This window comes from Gracilinanus agilis, chromosome 4 (assembly GCF_016433145.1).
Source record: "Gracilinanus agilis isolate LMUSP501 chromosome 4, AgileGrace, whole genome shotgun sequence".
NCBI lineage: Eukaryota > Metazoa > Chordata > Mammalia > Didelphimorphia > Didelphidae > Gracilinanus > Gracilinanus agilis.
Window position 1 is genome coordinate 396,817,507 of NC_058133.1, and position 20,030 is coordinate 396,837,536.

The 20,030-nt window shown below is 37.8% G+C and overlaps 1 protein-coding gene across 1 annotated transcript in view; it reads left to right on the top strand.

The window, feature by feature from the left end:
• Window positions 1–20,030, top strand: part of ARFGEF3 (ARFGEF family member 3) — a 215,742-nt gene that overhangs the window by 143,559 nt on the left and 52,153 nt on the right. The window contains exons 13-17 of the mRNA XM_044674613.1: window positions 6,466–6,632; window positions 7,864–8,029; window positions 16,274–16,381; window positions 16,747–16,962; window positions 17,132–17,242. Of these exons, the coding sequence (XP_044530548.1) occupies window positions 6,466–6,632; window positions 7,864–8,029; window positions 16,274–16,381; window positions 16,747–16,962; window positions 17,132–17,242 (768 nt within the window). The remainder of the gene's footprint in view (window positions 1–6,465; window positions 6,633–7,863; window positions 8,030–16,273; window positions 16,382–16,746; window positions 16,963–17,131; window positions 17,243–20,030) is intronic.

The window sequence follows — 20,030 nt, forward strand, 5'->3', positions numbered from 1 at the left end:
TATGTAGCTCTCTCGATCAATAAACTCCAGGAACTCCCTGTTATCTCTAGGATAGAATATAACTTCTCCCTTTGGCATTTAAGCCCTCCACAGCCTGAACCCTTCCCATTTTTCTAATATTATTACACATTACTCCTCTTTACACACTGTGCAGTTTAGCCTAGTCAGTCTTCTTTAGATTCCTCACAGAAGATGCTGTATTTCCCATCTCTGCACCTTTGCCCTGGCTGTGCATTGTTACCTGTCCTTAGAATGCACTCCCTCCTTACCTCCTCCTCTTAGAATCTCTTGTTTATTTCCACCCAATTCAATTGGCACCTTCTACATGAAACCATCCCAGGTACCCTAAGCTGCTAGTGCTTTCTGCAACCATTAATTATCTGCATTTATTCCAAGCATATTTTCTGTCTCCATTGTCTTCTCTGATAGAAGGTTCGCTCCTTTAAAACAGGAACTGTTATCTTTATCTTTGTCGTCTTTAGTACCTGGCACAATGTCAGGTACATAAGCCTGTGGACTAATTGTATATAATGTGTATAGATCCTCAGATAGACTTGACTCAGGCTTTCTTCCCTTAAGTTAGTGATTTTTAAATTATGTCTTTATAATCCAGTCCATGTTTAAGCATTTGTTAAATGCCTATTATGTGCAGAACACTGTGCTAGGTGCTAGAAATAGAAAGATAGAATGAAAACCAATACCTACCCTCAAGAAGGTTGCATTTCTACTTGGGGAAAACATCAGGGTTCCACGATGTATTTTCAGAGGTGCTAGAAGAAAATTATGGTTATGGTGGATCACTGGACTTGAGTAGATTGTCACCCTTCCCTCTAGCAGCACATCAAGATTCTGCATTTCTAGAGTATTTTAAAAAAAGAATGCAGAAAGATCCAACATCCTCATAAAATTATAAAATCTGATAACTTTGAAATTTTTTATTTATTTGTTTGTCACATTAAAATATCCAGTTAACTCCCTTCCTCATTCTTCTCCCCCTATTAGAAAAGGCATCATTTGAAAAAAATGATAAATGTATGTATAAAACTATGTCTTCCTTGTTTTTTACATATCACTTCTTTCACTAGAGGTAGAAATATACAAGTCATTCTTCAAACAATATTTCTGTTGCTGTATATAATGTTCTTTTGCATCTGCTCATTTCACTCTTTATAATTTCATGGAAGTCTTTCCATGTTTTTCAGCAGAACAAAACAGATGTACAGCAAAGTTGTAAAAGATTATGTTTGGAAAAAAGTAAAGTTTCAAGTTTGGGGAATAATAATGCACTAATTGGTAAAAATTGTTGGGAAAGCTGGAAATCAGTCTATCAGAAACTACAATTAGATGAATATCTTATACCATTTACCAAGATAAGATCATGATGAGCACATGACCTAGTCATAAAGGGACATATAAGCAAATTTTAAAACAACCGTATCACCTATCAGATTTATGGGTAGAAGAATTTATGAAGAAAAAAGAAAAGCTGATAACTTGAAGACAACTCTCAGAGATGTTGTGAGGCTAGAGAGAAGGAAAACCTTCCCAAGGAACAGAAATCACCTTATAAAGGAGTTCTAGAAGCCCTTGAGGACTTTGATACTATGGATCAGTGATCTAATGCATATGGTATCCCTCAACACAGTTCTTATCCATGGCTTCCTGGAAATCTTCACTTGGGGATCTGTGCCATATGCCATAGATGTACTGCTCCAATGCTTCATCCTGGCATGGGGGTGACCTGGATTTTTGAAGGATGGGATAGTCCCCACTGTGTCTACTGCCTCAAGTTGTGCATAGCTACATAAACAAAGGCTAGTTGGCTAGGTGGCACAGTGGATAGAATGCTAAGCCTGGAGTTAGGGAGACTCATCTCCCTAAGTTCAAATCTGGCCTCAGACACTAAATGTGTGACCCATGGCAAGTCATAGCCCTGTTTGCCTCAGTTTCTTAATTTTTAAAATGAGCTGGAAAATGAAATGACATATCAATCCCTTTGTCTTTGCCAAGAAAACCCCAAATGGGGTCATGAAGAGTTGGACAAAACTGAAAATGACTAAACAACAACAAAAGTTGACTATCAGATTTTTTTTCTTTTTGCTCCCAATATGTGCTTTTATCTTCCAGCGTAGGAACTTTCTCTGTTAATGCAGATCTGCAAATATTCTGTCATTTATAGTAATGTAAATTTACAGTGCTTCTTGAAACACTGAGAAGTTAAGTAATTTGCCCATGATAACAGAGATAGAATGTGTTAAAGAAAGAACTTGATCTCCTATCTTCCTGACTCCAAGACCAACCAGCCATTTATCAACTATGTTGGCTTTGACCACTCAATAAGGAATTGCGCATGGGGAGGAGGCAGGAATAGAATGTTTTTGTAAAGCAAATACAAAATAACTCTTAGGTTTATGAAACCACCTTCTTCTCTTGCAGGATGGGTAATACAAAAGGAAACACAAAGAGGTTAGACCAGTGGTGGCAAACCTTTTAGAGATGGAGTGCTGTGCCTATCCCTTCTCCTCTCGAGATCAGGTGCCATGCCCCTCCTCACTACCACATGCTGGTTATGCCCTGCCCCACCCCTTTTACCCCACACAGGGGATGGAGAAAGCACTCCCATTGGGCTGCTGGACAGAGGGGTGGGTGATGTGAAAAAAGGTCATGAGACTCAGTGGAGAGGGGGAGGGAGCAGTTCTGCCCAAGTCCCTCTGCTTTCTAGTAATGAACTCGGGGGGTGTGGGAGGAGGTTGGCTGCAAGCCCACAGAGAATGCTCTGCATGCCATCTTTGGCACCCATGCCATAGGTTTGCCACCACTAGCTTAGACCATTTACCAACATTGTTCCCATTAGTAATCTTGAAATGACTGTGCATACAGTCACTGTGAATACATAATCCCTGCAAGTTTACATTTTAGTAAGCTACAACACATACAATGCATGTATCATGTAAAAACAATCATTTTGGATGTTCATCATATTGGGATTTTTAAAATCATTAAATTTAATTTTTATTGATATTTATATGGATCAATGAAAAGGATTTCTCCTCCCCTTCACTTGACCTAAGACGAAATCTGAGTTTTTGTTGGCATAGGAAACTTCCTGTTATTGATGAAGATCAGTACCTGCTTAGAAACTTAGAAACTTAAAGAGTTCCTCTGGTCCTTTGAAGTTAAATGACTTCCCCAGGGTCACAAATCTAGTTTGTGTGAAGAGGCAGGAGGTACTAACAGGTTGCTTATAACCAGTCCAAGTGATTGTCACCACTGACAATCAGTAGTGTCTTCCAGTGGTTTATCTCTGTCTGTTAATGACTCTGTCCCTCAGTGTCATTTATTCCCATTAAGTTTTATATGAGTACCAGTAAATGCATTAGTTGCCTTCTTACATTTCATGAGATGAGCATCTGTTCAGTTTTCAGAATGCACTCAAATGAAATAATTCTTGCTCCTGATTTTAGCTGTTTTTAATTAGAGTCTAATAGCTAAGCCAATTATAGGATTTTTTCCTGTGCCTTATATCACAAATAATGTATTACAGTGCAGTAATTGCACCATCAAAATGCTCTTCCAAATTGTTAAGCAGAAATAGGTGTTCCTGCACTTTGGGTGACCCAGAGAATTGTAAAAATCCCCTTCAAATTAAACAGCTTTATACAATCTTGCTAGCAAATGTGTGCTGATATATATTGCTGCTTCCTAAACTTTGGCAAAATGGAGGCAACTATGGGTAAATGGTTAAGGGCAATGGGCTAGGAAGCAGGAAGACTTGAGTTCAAATTCAGCCCTCCGACACTTTCTACCTATGTGACCCTGGGCACGTCACTTAACCTCTATATGTCTAGGAGGCAGGTAGGTAGCTCAATGGATGGGTTCTGGGGCAAGAGACAGGAAGACAACTTCAAATACTGCTTCTGACACTTCCTAGCTATGGGACCCTGGGAAAGTCTTTTAACCTCTGATTGCCTGCAAAAGGATCCACTGAAAAAGAAAATGACAAACCACTCCAGTATCCTTGCCAAGAAAACCCCCCAAACCAAAAAATGGATAGGTATGGTCCACAAGATCACAAAGAGTTGGACATGACTGAACAAAAAAAAAAAAACAACTTAAAACACTCCTTGAAAAGTTAATGATTTTTTTTAATGCTGTCTTCCTGGATTTGAAGATTTATTTATTTTATTCGCCTAGTTCACAATTCCAAGATGAAAATTGAAGAGAAGAGACTTGCAACATAGAGTTTGTGAAGCTTCACAAAGCAAAACAAACATTAGTCTTTGGCTTAATGTCATTTTAAGTGCTTTTTTAAAGTAAGAAAAAGGCATTGCACAATTAAAATGTTTGATTAGATGGAAACAGCTGTTTTAGTTCTCTTATATCACCAATTTTATTTGGCCTTTAACCAACTTAAAAAGCCATCTTCTGTTTCATGCCCTTTTCTTGTACTAGACATTAGCTGTTAAGTAGTCAACTATTAATTTCAAGTAAAAGTAGAAAATTATGGATCAAAACCCCTCAATTTCAGGACCATTTGTGGAAGTTAAAAGATTTGTTCTAGAACTGTAGTTTCATTGGTGTGGGGAACTGCCATGTAGAAATTCCCTCTACCAGTGCAGATCGGCAGTATTTAGACTTTAGTTACTGAGAAGTTAAGTGACTTTCTCAGGGTCAGATAGGTAGGGTATGTTAATAGATGGTTTTGAATCCAAATCTTCCTGACTCTGAGGCCAGCTCTATCTACTTTGAAAGGCTGCTTCTAAAAAAATTAATACAGCATTGAAAATAGTCGGAGTACTACCTTCTGTTCTTACAAATTAATTTTCAGATTCTGAAAAAAAGGACTTAAAATTATGTATGAAAATATGTATGTTATTGAAAATGATGGCCAGAGTCTATATACATATTTGAATTTTTCATCCTGTATTCATAGGAGTTATAGATTCAGAACTAAAAGAGACGTTAGAAATCATCTGGTCAAAACCCCCTGTTTTATAAAAGGGGAAACTAAGTTCTAAGGAAATTAAGTGATTTGTTAAAGGTCACATAGAAAAGAAATAGTAAGATAGTGATTCAAATCCAGATCCTTGGATTACACAGCTCATGCTTTTGCCATTCGGTTTTATTCCAACCATATCCATAAGTCAACTGAAACATTCGCGTGATAGCAAAACAATAAGACAAAATGGGGGACATGGTACCACACTGGGTAAGATGGAAAGGGAAAGGAATAAGTATCTATGTGTCTCTTATGTGCCAGACATGTAGTGCCTGCTGAGCTCATTGCAAATGTTATCTCATTTGAACCTCACACAACCTCTGTGAGGGATGTCCAAGAGAGAGAGGAGATCAAGGTTTAATTTCTGACATGACTTCTAATTAAGTAGTGTGTGGTAATATATTTTATGGAACAAATTCAAAAAAGTTAAGGGAATTCATATCCTGCTTCTCATATTTAACAGCTGTGAAGCTATGAATTAAGTGGGAGGAGGGGAGAGCTAGAAGAGAGTCTCACCACATAGGCTCTCTCACTCTCCCCTCTATCAAACATTGGTCAACTGGCTCTCATTTATTATTACAGTTTTGGTATAGGCTCTCTTTATTTTTATAATTTTGGCGAGCCAGCTAGGAGAAAAATGGCTGCCATCTGATTCAAACAGAGACTTTTTTTTCTCAGAATTATTTAGGTACTTTACCCTATCTGGCTCTGATAAATGAGGTAGAGATTTGACCTCTTTGAGCCTCAGTTTTCCCATTTGTAAAGTGGGGATATTGCCATTTGCACTACCTACCCTGCATAGTGTTATGAGGAAAGCATTTTGTAAGCCTTAAAGCACCATATGAATATGAAATATTACTACCATCTTGGACAAGCAAGGAACCTTTCATTTGGCTTGATTTTCCTATCTGTAGAATGAGTCTAGTTTACATGCAGCAAATTTATGTAATAATAACAGCTAATGTTTATATAGCATTTTAAAGATTTTAGAGTTCTTGGCCTATGTCACCTCATTTGATCCTACAACGTAATTACTATTATTATCTTCATTTTATGGAAAAAGAAACTGAGGCTGAAAGAAGTTATGTGACTTGCCCAGGGCTACAAAACTAGTAAGTATATAAGATGGAATTTGAACTTAGTTCTTCCTGAATCCAAATCCATCACTCTATCCACTGTGCTAACTACCTCTCTAAAACATGAGTCCAACAGAAGGAAATAACTATCAAATAGAATCAGGCACTTCATTTATGACTACTATTATTAATTTTGGGGAAGGGAAACAGAAGAGAAAGAAATATGATCCTGCCTCGCTCAGTTTCTTGGACCCAGTTCTCCTTTTCCCAGTAATGTCTTAGAATGTGTGAGTTTTCTGTCTCCAGAGCTGGCTCACATGACTTTATGATGGAATTCTACCTAAATAATTCGCCTGTGGGCCCTGGAGACTCTTTCTGTCTTTCCATTAGGTATGATTCACTCTCCCGGATTTGACAGCACCAACAGCCTCAGCTTTCAAATACTGATGAATGCGGACAGTCTCTACATGGTCTCACACTACACTCTCTTGCTCAACCTGAAGCTCTCTAACGGTGATTACTACAGAAAGAAGCCAACCCTCGCACCTGTCATGTTGGTGAGCACGGTGTCTCAAGCAGGACACTCTGTGTACGCTTAAGTGGGCGGGCACTCAGCCGTGAAGGCAAGTGTTAGTCATATGTAGGAAGAGGCTCTACACATGTCGTGCCGTGCTGTCTTGGCATTCCCATGGCCTCCTAGGGATTTGGAGACTCGAAAAAGATCCACGTTGTTAAGTTACAGACAAACTCTCTGCACAGCTTCCTGAGCCACTGAGCATTCCCCACCTGCTCCAGAGTTGGAGGAGTACTGAATACTTACAGTTAGATGGGTGGATAGCCCAGTAAGTTTACCAAATGCTGTTCTTAAACACACAAATACACAATTGTAGTCCAGTGCAAAAGCTCGTTTAACCTGTATCATATATCAGACAATGGATAGGGGACTAGTTTTCTGTTACTATACTGTTCATCCAAGGTGAAGAGAATAAGCTGGGAACATAAATACAATAGAAAGCCTTTTCTGGATTCCAAAATGGTACCTGGATCACTATTTGTCCCCGAACTGAACTAAGCTTACTTGTTAGCAAATATCAAAATACCTTCCATAAATCCCAGCATAAGAAAGATTATTTATTTTACCTGTTGGTACTCTGAAGTGCTATCTCCAGTAGCTTTAATGAAAGGGAAAACAATACCAGCAGAACCAAAGAAACCCATAGAACACTAATACATGAGTAGATACATGTAATTGATACATGAGTAAAAACTTAAATGAAATCAAGAGCCTGTTACTTTTTGTTCATCTGTGACAAACGTCTCCACGGGTGAGTAGTTGGACTCTTTCTTAAACATAAGTACTCTTGGATACATATTTAATTGGGTCAAGCTTTTAATTTTCCATATAGTAAATTCCTCCCCTCCTGCCAATTGGCCAGGCAATGAAAAGAGGAAGCTATATAAATTGTATCATGATGTATGTAACTAGATGATCCATAGCATCTAAAAAAATCAAATAAAAGATATATCAAATATCAAATAAAAGAACCCTAGTTATTCCCTCAGAACATGTTTATTTAAGCATTTGGAATATTGCTCATAGATAATAGGCATCATGAGGGTTATAATCAGAGCTTTGAGCTGGTTGTCTTCTCAGAATTTCTAAAATAACTTAGGTTTACTGACCATGGGGCAATTAAAGGAAGGGGGGCAGTGAAAGAGTTTGGGGATCAATAAGTTGTTGTTGAAGGTTGCACTCTTCTTATTGACTAATGCAATTTGTCTCCATAGAAAGAGTTTATGAAGCAAATCCAGACCAGTGGGGTGCTGATGGTTTTCTCCCAAGCTTGGATTGAAGAACTTTATCATCAGGTGCTTGATAGGAACATGCTTGGTGAAGCAGGATATTGGGGAAGTCCTGAAGAACACAGCCTTCCCCTCATCACCATGCTCACTGGTCAGTGACTCATTGCATAATATGTATTTTTTTAGTGCTTGTTAGTGAGAGGATGCCTTCTTTTCTAGGATCCATTCCACGGATGCTACAACTTTCTAACAGATTTTCAAAGGGCATTCACAGAATTTTAATACTGACCTGTAGTTATAATTGTTGGGTGATACAAGGCCAGTAGGCATGCATGAATATGGAATTTCACCAATATTCTGATTGTCAAGATGTTGTGGACTCTTTCAGTCAACCCTCCCTTTTTATTTCATTTTTGTTTCTGTTTCACATTAATAATGATATCTACTGTTCCCTATTAGCTAAGTCCTTCTTTGGCTCTTTATTGATGTAAAACCATCGACCTTATTTTAAAAGGGAGATTAGTGTACTTTGGGCATAAATCCCAGAATCATTCCTGGAAGCTCCATGCTTTAAGATTCTTCAGTGCTCATGGGATTTTGACAGTAATGCTGAGTGATTGAATAGCTAGCTGGCTTCAGTTTTGCTTCCCATCTCATTTAACTCAGTGGTTCCTAATTCTCTTCCCAGATGTACCTGAAATAATCATAATGGCTTATTACATGTGGAGTTTTTGTATTATAAAGGTTTAAATACAATAACACCTTTTGTCTTATGCATACGTAGTTAGGTAGTTTATTAGATAATTCACTGAGTAATTAATTAGATGATTAATAATTAGTTATTTTAAAATCCAAGTCAGGTCATTATAAAGTTATGTTTATCACATTGTCCTACAAGTAGTGTCAGGATCAGGTCTGGTTTAGAGGTAGAAGTAGGATCTTAGAGCTGGAAGATACCATCTATTAAGGCCCTTTAATTTTACATTTTGGAAAGTCCAAGTGATTGTCCAATATCATATAAATTATAAATGGCAGAACTAAGATTTGATCCCAGGATCTCTGACTCTAAAGCTCAAACTTTTCAGGATTTCAGATCAGTCTAGAGTCACATTTTATCTGAAGAACATGGTGGCATTTCAGAATCAAACTATGAATTGTGCTAACGATGGTTCTAGAATCCTTTACTTAAATGGATGCCCAGGCTTACATTCTAGGGACTTGAATCCTCATATTGCTTTCAGAACTGAGTTGTTCCCTGAAGATCAGGGGGAAATGAGGCATGGCACATATCTGGATTAGATCTTGGAGTGAAGCTTGAATCCAGCATGTCTTCTGGGGTGAAAGGAGTATGTTCTGAAGCATTTTCTTTGGCATTCACTCCTTTAGGGATAGTTCCAATCAGAAACAGGGAGTTCATGCCTCTGGTTTCCAATAAACTTTTTGAGTTGAAAGGGAGCTTAGAGATTGTGTAATTCATCCCCTATCCAACCCATTAATTTTCTTTATGACAGCCCTCACATGTGGTCATCCAGCCTTTTCTTAAGTACTTTAAGGAACTATTTATTTCCTGAGGTAGCACATCTCATTTTTAAATAGCTTTAGTTTTTTTAGGCTAATCCTTCTTTTTATTGATCAAAAATGTGCCTCTCTATAACTGACTCAACGATTCCAGTTCTTCCTCTAAAGTTACATGGAACAAGGTTTATCCTCCCTTTACATGAGAGCCCTCCATCTAATTAGACATTAGTCATCTCTAATTTCCCACTAAGTTTTTTTTCTCTCTCTAGATTATATCCTGTCCATTCAGCTCATCCTCTTTTGTTTTGAACACAAAATTCTTTAATTCTCTCTGGCTCTGTACAAACAAGTCTCTGAGTTTGTTTCCTCATCTATAAAATAAGTGGGTTGGGAGAGCTAGGCAGCTCTGTGGATAGAGAGTCAGGTCTATAGACAGGAGATCTTTGATTCAAATCTGGCCTCAGTTATTTCCAAGCTAGGCAAATCACTTAACCCCGATTGCTTAGCCCTTACAGTTCCTCTACCTTAGAATCAATACTTATGATCAAGTCTAAGACAGAAAGTAAGGGTTTTTAAAAAATAATATAAAGTAAGTGGGGTTGGCCTAAATGGCTTTTGAACTCACTTGCTATAAATCTTTGGACCTGTATGCAATCCTAACATATCAAGGTTCATATTAGAGTTTGTTTGTTTGACTTTAGTTGTTCATTTATTTCTTTATGTGCTTCTCTCTTATTTATTTATTTGTGGTAGGTGCATCATAGTGTTCTTTTATGTTAAATGTGCTGTCAGTTGAAATCTTAAGTTGTTCAATTTTTCCCTTATGTGCCTAGATAGCCACGTCCTTCCTATTCAACACTTTCACATTAGATTTTTTTCATTCTAAGTGCAGCATTGTACATTTAATCCATCTACCCTTGAGTTTACTCATCTGTAAAATAAAGTGGTCGGGTTATAGGGCCTTTAAGGTCTCTTTCAGCTATTATCCTATAATCTATAATATAAGAAGGTTTCAGTTGTAAAGATTCTTTTTTTTTAAAGCGCGCTCTCTGTCTTTCTGTCTATCTTTCTGTCATTCAATCCTGTAGACATCTCTCTAGATCCTGATTCTATAATGTGCTAATGACCTCTCCTAGCATATTGGCTTCTCGAAGTGTTATCTATATTTTCATCTAGTAGTTAATTAAAATGTTAAACAAGACCAAAGGTGAAGAGCTTGGTTGGATCCCTTCTAGAGACGTTTCTATTAGTTGCTATCAGTTCATTCATCACTTTTTGAGTACTCTTTTTCAACCATTTGCAAGCTGCTATAATTATAACTCTTTTTAACTCAAAATTCTTCATCTTGGCCTCAAGCATATCTCAAGAGACTATGTCCTTTGCTTTAATTTCCACAATTCATATATACTATATCTAAAGATTTCTTCTTACCCACAAGTTTAGTAACTGTCAATTAAGAAAAAAAAATTAGTCTTACATGATGTGTTCTTTTTTTTTAAACCCTTAATCTTGGTGTATTGTCTCATAGGTCGAAGATTGGTAAGGGTGGGCAATGGGGGTCAAGTGACTTGCCCAGGGTCGCACAGCTGGGAAGTGGCTGAGGCCGGGTTTGAACCTAGGACCTCCTGTCTCTAGGCCTGACTCTCACTCTACTGAGCTACCCAGCTGCCCCATGAAGTGTTCTTAATGAACTTTTATTGGTTCCTTAGAGAGCAAAGCTTCCCATTTTGCATGTTCATTGTTGTTCAGCTGTTTCAGTCTATTCAACTCTTTGTCATCACATTTGGGGTTTTCTTGGAAAAGATCCTGGAATGGTTTGCCATTTCCTTCTCGAGCTCATTTTACAGATGAAGAAACTGAGGCAAACTGGGTTAAGTGACTTGCTCAGTGTTACCTAGCTACTAAACATCTATGATCAGATTTGAACTCATTTCTTCCAGACTCCAAGCTCAGTGCTTCATCCACTATGCCACCTAGCATGTTCATTACTCATCTGTTTAATAAATGGTTTTAAATTTTTGCTGAGGCCAAACATAAGAAGCAAAATCAGCAGTATAATGCCTTTAAACTACCTTTTAAAACCTTTCCCTCAAATCTCATCTTCTAGAATTTCTCCTTTATGCCATCATTTCTCAAAGATGGCTGACACTGGTTTAATAACCAATACCCTGGGATGTAATCCAGCCAGCCAGGAGGCAAAAAAATTATACAGAGAATTTATGTGCTTTTTTACCATATATTCACTAATCTTGCATCTCCATTTCTTATTTGTCATCCTAGTACTACGCTTTTCACTCTGGAGATTATTTTCCTTGACAGATAAGAAAGTGACAAAACTGAACTTCTGATTAGTGTTGCCTTCTCTCTGTTGTCTGTTTGTATTACACCCTCTGCCCAAACCACAGCATCTATTCTTCTTGGTTCTCTTTACCTAGAGCATAGCTTTAAAAGTCAGTATGTTCCTTCACATTTTTCACAAGCACATGCTAATTCAGACCCTTAGACTCCTAACACAGTTCTTATTTTTCTTTGGCTATGCACACCTAACACCCTCTTTTGCTATGTCCTTCCATATTTTGTACAAGTCCTTTTAAAATTTGAAGTTAGCTTCAATAGCTTGAAATTTGTTCAGTATCAAACAGGAAGACACTGAACCTATCACAGGGTTTGGGAAAACTTAATCGTGCCATTTACCTTCCCACATTTATAAATTTTAGGGTTTATTAGATCTTTGATCAGTATGTCAATATTAGTTGTTCATGATAGCCCTCATCATATCATGGCAATAAGGCCTCTTCCTTCCTATTGTGTGACCACAGACAAGTTAGGTGACTGCTCTGAGCCTCAGTTACTTCTATAAAATGGGAATAATAAATATTATTTTAAGTACTTATCTGATAATATTATTTTGAAAATCAATTGAGATAAATATATAAAAATCTTATATAAATGTTAAAACCTAAGCACATCAAGTATTATTTACAATCACATATTTGCATTTATCATTAGAATAATTAGGAAATAGACAAGGAGACTCCCTTTCCTTCAAATATATGTGCTCTAAACACACTAAAGACATGTATAATTTACAATGACTCTGAGGGAGTGAGTTTAGTGCAATGTTACTGAGTTAGTTGAGCAGAAATAATTGTCTAGGAAAATGAGCACTGTTCCTTTCCTCTTTGACTTATGTCCATCTCTCTTCACTTGCTCAATCAAGGTGTCCATTGCCTAGATCCAGATAGATGTAGTTTTCACATCAGCTGGGGAGCCAGTGCTTAATATAAACTGATTGACCCACTGATGGCCAGTTGGGCAAGGAATTTAGCCCCAGTTGGTTTTTTTCAGATCACTTCCCCAAGTCATTTTATATAAATATGTTCATTAGAAGTTTTCTATGTGATATGGAACAAAAATTAGTGATCACAGTTCATAATTTCTGGCCCACATATTCCTAGCCTACCCTCTCTCTGCTGCACTTAAGCCAAGATTATCTCTACTCAGACATTAACTCTAATAGTGAGAGAAGTCTGCCTGACTTTCTAGGGTAGAGTCAGAAGTACAAGTTGGGGAGGAGGAAGATGCATGGAGAAAGAATGGAATCTCTTCCCCAAACAAGTTAGATAAGTCATTTATTTTTACTGAAAGAGAATACTGGATTGGAGTTTGTACATGTAATATCAAAAATAGAATTAGAAAAAAAATTGTAGTTAGGGGCAGCTAAGTGACTCAGTGGATAGAGAGCCAGGCCTGGAGGCAAAAGGTCCCGGGTTCAAATTTGACCTCAGACACTACCTAATTGTATGACCCTGGAAAAGTCACTTTACCCCAGTTGCCTGGTCCTCACCATTCTTTTGTCTTGGAACTGATAGTATTCTAAGACAGATCAGTAAGGGTTTAAATAAATTATAGGTGTTTTCACTTTTGAATGGGCAAACAAGTTTGAAATTCATTAGATCAGTCAAAGACCAAGATCAAGTAATAAAAATGTCAAAAGCCAAGAACACAGGGATTTAATGTAGTTCTGTTTTAATTTTGCAATCCACACATACAGCTTTTTGATTGTACCAAGTTAATTTAGATAAAGGTGAAAGCTTTTTGGCTTTACATGGTGTAGGATAAAGGTGGCCACAAAAAGCCATGCTGCTGAGATCAGTGGTAGATAATTGACACAAAGACTCTTCTCTCTCCCTCACCACTTGTAGCTCCAACTCCTCACACTTTTTTACTCTTATATCAATTCCTACTGATTTTCCATCTTTCATTTCTGACCCCTTTTCTCTACTCCAATAGCCACCATACTATTTCCGGTTCTCAGCACCTCTCCCTTAGTCTATTGCAGTAGCCTCTTGATTGACCTCCCTGCCTCAAGTCTCTCCTTTTTTCCCATCTAACCCCCTCACAGCCACCAAAATTATTTTCCTGAAGCACAGGTTCAACTACATCATTTCCTCCTTTAAAAATTTCCAGTGGCCCCCTCACCTCTTTTTCGTTAAAAGCCTTTCACAATTTGTTCCAGTCAACCTTTCCAAGCTGATTATATATTACTCTCTTACACATGCTCTATGTTCAAAGCAAACTAGACTACTTGTTTCCTTTTACAAATGACTATCCATGTCCTATCTTCATACCTTGGTCAGGACTGGAATACCCTCTTCTTTTTCATATGCTAGAGAGCCTAACTTCCTTCAAAGTTTAGCTCAAGAGGCAATGAGGTGGCTCAGTGGCTAGAGAGCCAGGCCCGGAGATAGAAGGTCCTGGGTTCAAATTTGGTCTCACATACTTCTTAGCTGTGTGACCCTAGCCAAGTCACTTAACTCCAATTGCCTAGCCTTTAGCACTCTTCTGCCTTGGAATCAATACTTAGTATTGATTCTAATATGAAAGGTAAGGGTTAATAATAATAATAATAATAATAAAAGCTTAGCTGAAGTATTGCCTCCTACAAGAAAGCTTTTCTGATTCCTAGCTGCCAGTATCTCCCACCACCCTGATATTAATTTACATTTAATTTTTACATTTTTTATATTTGTTTATTTGCATATGTGCTTTTTCACTCAATAAAGCCTAGTTTCTTGAGGGCAGGGACTCTTCTTTCTCTCTCCCCTGGCCCACAGTAAGGCTTAATAAATGCTTGCTGATTGATTGATAGATTAATTGATTCCTTGGTTGTCATTGCCAATAAACTTTGGAGCTCTAAGTTTGAATGGTAGACGAGTGGCAGAGATTTTAACCTTCAAATGAGAATAATAAAACTTGTGCCCTTAGTGAGATTTCTATACTAGAAAGACTTATGAGTGATGTGTAGCAATTTTCAAATGATGAGGAGCAGATGGATTTAAAATGCTATTAAAAGGTACTTAGTGACTTTAATCTGATCCTTTTATAATATCAAATGTGAAGCAATGGCAACAAGCTAAAGATGCCTTTTACTATTAATAATTGTAGCTAATCATGACGATGTATCAGAGAGGGTCTTTTGTCAGCAGATGTTCAAAGAACTTGTTTAGTTCTTTCATATCAGGCAACATATTTTTTGGCTTGTTTTCACAATAATCTAAGCCCAGTAGTACTTTAAATGACAGAGTTTGGCATTATACATATATACATACATACATATGTGTATGTATGTATGTATATATGTATACCCACTTCCAGAGTAAGAACTGATAAATAGAAACAAGCAAGATATACATATACCTTTTTGTCAAACAATGCCTTCTCTAATGCAGGGTAGGGAGGAAGGGAGATATCTGGAAATTTTAATATAACAAACAAATAAATAAATATTTTGTAAAAGCATCCTAAATATAAACATAGAGAAGAATAATGGAGAGAATATTACATTGGAAACAGGAGATAGATCTTTGTTCTAGCTCTAATGTTTACTTAATGTGTCCCTGGACAAATTAGATACCTTCCGAGTCTCCATTTTCTGCATATGTAGAATGGGACTGATGTCTATTTTGTCTGTCACCTCACAGAGTTCTCTCATGAAGGCCAAATGAGAATAATTTCAAAGCACTTAGCAAATGTCAAGTATTTTTATCAAGGAAACTTGAAATAGCTTTGATTATTGGAAATGGGCATATCAATCATGTTTATAGGTTGTCTGATAATATAACCTTTCTTTATAATCCACTTCCAAAGAAGTTTTGCAGGTGGAACTAGTATATTTGTTAAATGTCTATAGATTAGAACCTCTTGTACTTTGTATGTAAAGGCATGAGATTATAAGGAAGGAACCAATCACTCAAGATTCCAATGGAGGGAAAACAAAAAATATTGCTATGTTTTGGGGTAAAGTTTTTATTTCAAGAAAAAAATCCCATGACTTCTGACCTTCAAATGATATTCTCTTCTTATAGAAATTATATAAACTCCAATACTATGACTTTTTTTCAAATGAGAGAAAACATCCCAACTAAATACTAAGGAAACATGGATATTGAAGGAATAATAAACCATACAACAAATATATTTTCTTTTTTTAAGTGACTTTTAATTCAAGCATTGCATTTTATATCATCTGCATTTCCCACTGTATCCATCACCCCTTCTCCCTTCCAGAGAAATCTCTTTCATGTCCCTCTGGATAAAGAATAGAAAAGAGAGAGGGGAAAGTCAGTTTATCAAAATTAGCTAAATATATCAGAAGTCTGAAAAATGCATTATTCTACAACCCTTGTCCTGCAAAGGCCTGTGTCTCTGAAAAGAAACAAAGAAAGGTACCTTCTAATATCTTTTCTTTGAGCCCAAGATTTGTCAGTAAATTTTTCAATGTTCACTCTTATAAATGTTTTTCTTTTTACTCTTTTTAATCTGTTTCATATCCTTTGACTGATGCTAAGGAAAACATGGCCTTTTTTCTTTGTAGACATTGATGGCTTGGAGAGCAGTGTCATAGGCGGCCAACTGATGGCATCAGCTTCTACGGAGTCTCCTCTCATCCAGAACCAGCGAACGGATGATTCCATAGTGGCAGGTATTGACTTGAGTCATGGAAATATGTGTGTACAAACACTGTGTATGTCTTTAAGATCTTTTCTGCCAATATAGGATATTTCATAATGTCACTGTTATTAAATAGAGAATTTACCATGCCATTATGGAGGTTACTGAGAGAATGTATGCAACTTATGATTTATTGGTCAACAAAAGTCTTTATTAAAAATTAGGAGTATATTTAATGCAATCATTTATATAGAACAAGCTCTATTCCTTATAATAAAACTAGGTAAAGATCAATAATACAAAGGACTGCATGCTACTCTTGTGGCATAAAACATCTACTTAACACTGCTGACCATTTTTGCTCTGAAAAGTGATCCAAGGTATTTAACTCTATAGGTGTTGCTTTTGCCCGTTATATTCTTATTGGCTGCTGGAAGAACTTGATTGATACTTTGTCTACACCTTTGACTGGCCGCATGGCAGGAAGCTCCAAGGGACTGGCATTCATTCTGAGTGCTGAAGGAGTCAAAGAGCAGAACCAGAAAGAACGAGATTCCATCTGCATGAGTCTTGACGGGCTGAGGAAAGCAGCTCGACTGAGCTGTGCTTTAGGTACTGACCAAGAATTAAATCTGGGGCCGTTCGGTGTGACCTACAAACCTGGGTATAAGCAACACTTGAGGGAATAGGGCCCTTAGAAGGGATGCTCTCTCCTTTAAATATATGGAAGGTGGTTGGAGAATATTAGATCTGGGAAATAACTGATCCCTTACCTCCTAAGGTGTTGCTGCTAATTGCGCATCAGCACTAGCCCAAATGGCTGCAGCATCTTGTGTACAGGAAGAAAAAGAAGAGAAGGAAGTTCAAGAACCAAGTGATACCATAACCCAAGGTAACATCTGGGTCATAAGTGGAGAGGTGGGTTAGTGGGGAGTGTAGATATAATTGTTATATGCATACAGCTTAAATGTTATATATATATACCTATACTTCTGCATATAAAAATATCTCAGCATGGTATGTTGGAAAGACTGCACAGAGAGTCAGGAAGACATGAGTTCAAGTCCTTAATCTCACCCTTACAAGCCATATGACCATGAATAAGTCACATAACTTTCAGTGCCCCGGGCAACTCAAAGACTTTAAGTTACAGAAGAATTGATGATCTGCATTGGTGGAAAGTCTTTTCCACATCAATAAAATCACAAATTGAGACCAATAATCATAAGAAGTCACATTCATATAGTCCTTGAAAGTTTAATGAAATGTTTTCTTCACAAAATCCTTGGGAAGTCAATAATAAAAATAGTATTCTCTTCATTTTACAAACAAGTAGACTGAGACTCTGAGAGGAGAAATGATTTATCTACAATTAAGCAACTAATATTATAGCAGAGATTTGAACCCAGGTCTCTTGACTAGAGACCTTTTCAGTATGCCATGCTAGCTAGCTATACCTGTATTTTATTAATATTTCCTTGAACATAGATATATTTCTTAGTCTACTACTGTGATTTCATTAGTGCAGGGAACCTCCAGAGAGGAAAATTCCTCCTGAAAAGCATATATCAGCCATTCTGTAACTTATAACCTTAGAGAATTACCTAGGGCACAAAAAAATTACCTGACATGTCTAAGATCACATTGGAAACATTCATGTCTTCTTGTCCCTTGAGACTAGTTCTCTAAGTTTTTAATGCCCTGGGCCTATTTGTATGTATGTATATATGTGTATGTGCACAAATATGTTTGTATGTACACATATATATCAGCACACATTTGTGTGCATATACACAAACACGCATATATGTATATTTTATATGGTATATGTGTATGTACATATAAATATATAGCTAGAGTGGTAACATATTATACATACATATATACACAAATAGATGTGTGTGTGTATATGAGAGAGAGAGAGAGAGAGAGAAGGAGGGAGAGGGAGAGAGAGGATGAGAGAGAGAGGGAGAGGGAGAGGGAGAGAGGATGAGAGAGAGAGAGAGAGAGAGAGAGAGAGGGAGGGAGGGAGGGAGAGGGAGAGAGGATGAGAGAGAGAGAGAGCATCCTTTTTAGAGTGGATAGGATTTACTAAACTATGGGGAGAAATAGGTCCCAATTATATTTCAAAATTCTACTTTAGATGAGTCACCTTAAGAATGTTTTCAAAAGTTTTCTTAGGGTGTAAGGAAAAAATAACTATTGGAGGCCTTCGGAATTAGTAGCATCTGTCTAGACTAGTGATGGGCAAACTATTCCCCACGGGCCAGATCCAGGCTGTAGTTTTTCCATCACTGCCTTAAGCAATTCCCTAATCACTATGTCCCTACATCCAGATGTAGTGATTAGAGAATTGCTTAAGGCAGTGATGGGCAAACTATGACCTGGATCTGGCCCACAGGGAGTAGTTTGCCCATTACTGGTCTAGGCCCTGTAGGGCAACACTAACAAATTTCATTTCATACACGTACTCAAAGGACTTATTCTATCCTTTAGCCCTTATAGCAGTTGTTCCCAAACTTTTTTGTCCTACCACCCCCTTTCCAGAAAAAATATTACCTAGCCCCTGGAAATTATTTTTGTTTAATTTTAATAGCAATTAATAGGAAAGATAAATGCACCTGTGGCCATCACCGCTCCTCATGGATCACTGCAGCACCCACCAGGGGGCAGTAGCACCCACTTTGGGAATCACTGCCTTGTAGCATGCTAAGAGGTTTCTTATTTTAGAACTTTTTATAATATGGGAAGAGTCATGCTAGGATAGAGAAAATTTACTAGTCATGCAAAGGGAAACAAATGGAAAAAGGAGAGGAATTAGGACCACCCAAAAACATAATTAAAGATAAACATAATTAACTGTAGGCATTGAGAGAAAAAGGCTCTGGGCCACATGGAATTATTTAGCAAGGAAGAATGCATAATGTGTAAAAAGCACTTTCAAGTCCTTAAATAAATGTTATCTATTAAACATAGAAATTCTAACTTTCTGGCATTAAAATTAGTAGAATGATTATTGGACTGATATTTAGGAGACCTGAGTTCTAGTCTCAGTTTTTCTGTGAATTCATATCTAGCTGTGGATAAGCCACTGAAGCTAGCGCTCGCTCTCTCTCTCTCTCTCTCTCTCTCTCTCTCTCTCTCTCTCTCTCTCTCTCTCTCTCTCTCTCTCTTCAATTGATAAATACTTGCTTATCCCTTACTTGCAAAATGAGGAGTTAGAATAGACAGTCTGAGGCAGTGATGGTGAACCTTTTAGAGTTGGAGTGCAAGGACCCACACCCACCCCTCCCCACAGATTGAATGTTGTGCCACTCCCCCAGAGACCAAGTGCCATGCCCTGTCCCCCACCACCAAGTACTGGGATAGTCCCACCCCTCCTTCCCCCACACAGGGGAGGGAGGAAGCACTCTCATTGGGCTGCTGGGAGGAGGGGCGGGTGAAATGAGGAACATCTTCACCAAGTGTAGAGAGGGGGAGGAAAGTGGCCTGAGAGCTCTGCTCCTCTCCAGCTCTGCCACCTATGAGCCTCCCGCCTTGCCCCCTGTGCACTCCTATTGGACTGCTGGATAGAGGGGTGGGAGTGTGTAAAAAAATGTCATCAGGCACAACTGAGAGGGAGAGGGGAGCAGCTCTGCCCAAGTCCCTCTGCCTTTCTAGTAACGAACTTGGGGGTGAGG